The following is a 3,681-nucleotide window of genomic DNA, read 5'->3' as shown; positions in this document are numbered from 1 at the left end:
ATATCATCTGACCTCAAGCGGCCAATCACCATGCTGATGAATATTTTGTTGATGGGCACCCTGCTGAAATAACTCTCCGGATAGTTTGCGGGCCTTTTCGCTCCGGGCTGACTTGAATACCCCGTGCTCCGAAGCAGCTTACATATATCATCCATATTGGAGTCAGCAGAGCGAGCAGCACTGGATGGAGCATGACAAGTAAACGTCACCAACGGAGGATCTTATCAAAGTACAAGTAGTCCTCAACTTACAACCAATCGTTTAGTGACTGTTCAAAATTATGATAGACCCTGGAAAAACTACTTATATGATCCGGATTTAGCGCTCTGACATCCATTCCCACCCTGCAGTCACATGATTGCATTTTAAGTGCTTGGCAACCAGCTTCCATTTACAGCCATTTGCTGTAAATATTAAAATATTTTTGAAAGAAACTAGCGTTTACTTCCATTGTCCATTAATGACTATGGCATTTGCTTGATGACCACCATAAAAAAAGATAATAAAAATCAGATTTGGTCACACGGTGACCCATTTTCTAACCGTCATAACTTAAAAACCAAAATTGTGGGGTTCTACAATTGTAAGTTGAGGTTCTACAATTGTAAGTTCTACAACTTACAATAAAAGGGTAAATTTGCATTTCCTTTGATTTCATAGGTACTAATTTTTTTGGGTAGCAATATGAAAACAGTTTTTCTCTCTCTTTCCAGGATATTTTTTTTTTCAAATTCTCAGTTTGGCTTTGAGCCCTGGTATTTTCTGAATGTCTGTCATGGAAACACTAGCCAGGCCAGATTCTACTTATCTTCCAAGGCCAGAAAGACTGGCTCAATGTTGCAGTGTAGCTCGGCATCAATGAAAAAGTGTTTCTCCACCTCTGGAACTTTAAGATGAATTAATTTCTACTCCAGAATTCACCTGCCAGCCATACTAACTGGGGAATTCTGGGAGTTGAAGTTCACACATTTTATTTTTACAAAGTTGAGAAACAATGAATTGGAGAGAGACTTTCCTTTAAAGGCACTGCAAACTATTCTTAAAACAAGTATATTGATGCAATCAAAATAGTGCCCGAGTCTGCATGAAATAATCAACCACAAAATAGCCAATTGAGCCTATCCTAAGTCAGAGATGTAATACCTGTATCGATAATAGGAAACAAGCATCCTCTCTCGGACTTCGCCTTCAATTTTCTGATCAATGACAAGGAGCATGACACCATACAAATAAAGGGCTTCACACTGCAGCCAACAAGACAGACACAGAGAGATTCATAGTTAAAATTACGACGATATTAAGTGTAATTTCCTGTTACATCAAAGTCATTTATTACAGTCTTCTCCGTCACAGTATTATTGTGATGTGTTTAATTACAATTCTCTAATTCTTAGGTGAAAGCAGTTTGATGAAGACATTAGGCCAGAAATCAGGAGATTAAAAAAATTAAAAAAATTATATACCATAAATAAACAATGCTGTATGGTTAGATTAAATTTACCAATAGTTGTTTTCCATCCTCATTCAGCAGCACTGTTTCCAGAGTTTGCTGAATGTAAATCCCTTCATTGAGATCATCCAGGTATCTAGAAACAATACAAATATAAACTAATCTTTTGCAACATCTCCTGTTTATATACAAATTTATTCTCTGCTTTAATTTAACCGGACTTCCGAACCTTCTGACATAAATTCTTTCCAAAGTTCCTTTGAATACAAAAGAATAAAAAGCTGATGCAGTTGAAGAGAAGGAAGTGTTGGTAGCTATACAATTCATTATCTGGATGTCATTTATGGCTTTATATTCAAAGGATCTCAATGGATTTTATTATCTTTTAGTTATGTGGCATGTTAAGAATTATTGATCCCTATCAAACCGTCTTGGGAGATGTGTCTCTTAATCACACAGTATTTAAATCGTTCCTTGATATGTAGTGTCTTTCTCTTTAACAGGTAGTTCTCGCTTAATGACCAGTTGCTTAGTGACCATTTGAAGTTACAACAGACCATCCACAAAACCTACTTAAGATCCAATTCTGATGTTCTGATGGCTGCACACATCCCCATGGTCACATGATTGAATTTTGGCAACCAATTAGCTTTATGGTTGATTGCACCGTTCCACGGTAACATAACGATTTGTTTTTTTGCTAATTTCTGACCTTTTTGACTGACTTTCAATAAAAAACACCCATAGGAATACACTTATTGCTTAACGACTGTAGCATTTGCTTAATGACTGCTCTAAAAAAAGCCATAAAGCTCTAAAAAAATCGGTTTCAGTCATGTGGGTACCTCAACTTACGACCATCATGACTTACAACAGAAATTCCAGGCTCCATTAAATTGAGGATTACCTGTGCTAAAGTATATTACAAGTTAAAAAAGACTAATGTCAAAATTTAATGTCACATTTTTACATCAGTATCTTATTAGGTCTATCTGAAGGACATATAATAGGAACATTGAGGAAAATTTTGAAATGGCTTCTGCGTACATTCCCATATTATTTTCCTAATCTAATTATTTACTTAATTCATGTTTCATATCTGACGAATATATCATGGCTGGTAATCCTGGAAAAATAATCTGAGATCACGCCATCTTCTTTCCTAAATTTTAAAATGTTCTATGTTAAACATTTTTCTCCAAACAAATAAAGTGAATATGAGTGAATTCATATTTACAGATCCTGAGTTTTGTGTGTGTGTGTGTAATTCTGCTGTGTTTCTGTTCTGCTTTGAAAAGATCTGAAATCTAAGCAAGAATGACTTAATGATATTTCACATCATCACAAGCTATTTCCTTGGCTGTAACACCTTCTGTTCCAAATCAGTTATGCTATTTCAGTTGCATGAATAATTGCTTACCTGTTTAAATCAACAATATATTTATGAACACTTTGGAAAGCCAAATAAAATCTGGTCAAGATTTCTATGTTGTTTTCACGAAATTCATCATCTAAATCTTGCAGTTCAGGCTTGGCTTCTAGCTTCCCTTCACATAATTCGGTCCCCTAAAATAGGGGGGAAAAAATCAGGAACAGGATTAGTATGTTTGGGACAGAACATTAAACATCAATACTTCATTCATTAGTATCTGGCAGAACTGAAATTAACTTTAAAGAATGATTCATTACAGCACAATTCTTACTTTGAAGTAGCTGAAATCAAATATGATATCTCCATATTTTTGTTGATCGGCTTTGTCTTTGAGGCGGAATACAGACGGGACAAACTCCGACAGCCTCAGCAGTTCAGCAATGATAGCATTTCCACAAGACACAATCCGAAGAATGGCTTGTCCACAAAGATTATTTTCCGCTAAGAAGTCCAACATGGCGAAGAGGAAGAAGGCTACGGTAGTTTTTCAGTGCAGATCTATATAGCTGTCAAAATTATCTGAAGAAAAATCCTTCGCAACTCTTCCATTAACATTCCTGAAAAAAATCATAAACCACAGAAAGCATATTTTAATATTGTTGCTTTTCATGCTACAATTTTATTTTTTAAACTGAAGGTTGAATTTTGCAACAACATTTTTACTGCAGAAGATAATTTAAGAGTATTATTTAGAAGTAAATGCAGACCTCAGGATACAGCAGTCTGTGACGAGAATTTAAAGATTTATCCAGATTCAGTTCCTCTGGGGTCTTTTTCTGGCTATAAAAATGGCTCCATT

General features: G+C 35.5%; 1 protein-coding gene across 1 annotated transcript in view; it reads right to left on the bottom strand.

The window, feature by feature from the left end:
• Positions 1–3,429, bottom strand: part of LOC107297544 (WASH complex subunit 5-like) — a 22,632-nt gene extending 19,203 nt beyond the window's left edge. Inside the window, exons 1-5 of the mRNA XM_015826904.2 lie at positions 3,154–3,429; positions 2,871–3,016; positions 1,502–1,586; positions 1,144–1,244; positions 3–180 (exon numbers count right to left, since the gene is read on the bottom strand). Of these exons, the coding sequence (XP_015682390.1) occupies positions 3–180; positions 1,144–1,244; positions 1,502–1,586; positions 2,871–3,016; positions 3,154–3,339 (696 nt within the window). The 5' untranslated portion in view covers positions 3,340–3,429. The remainder of the gene's footprint in view (positions 1–2; positions 181–1,143; positions 1,245–1,501; positions 1,587–2,870; positions 3,017–3,153) is intronic.
• Positions 3,430–3,681: the final 252 nt, after the last annotated feature.

The sequence above is a fragment of the Protobothrops mucrosquamatus genome, unplaced genomic scaffold (assembly GCF_001527695.2).
Source record: "Protobothrops mucrosquamatus isolate PMUCROS unplaced genomic scaffold, P.Mucros_1.0 scaffold3371, whole genome shotgun sequence".
In the NCBI taxonomy this organism is placed as follows: Eukaryota; Metazoa; Chordata; class Lepidosauria; order Squamata; family Viperidae; genus Protobothrops; species Protobothrops mucrosquamatus.
Note: the sequence above shows the minus strand (reverse complement) of the source record. Positions and strands in the feature narration are given on the sequence as shown.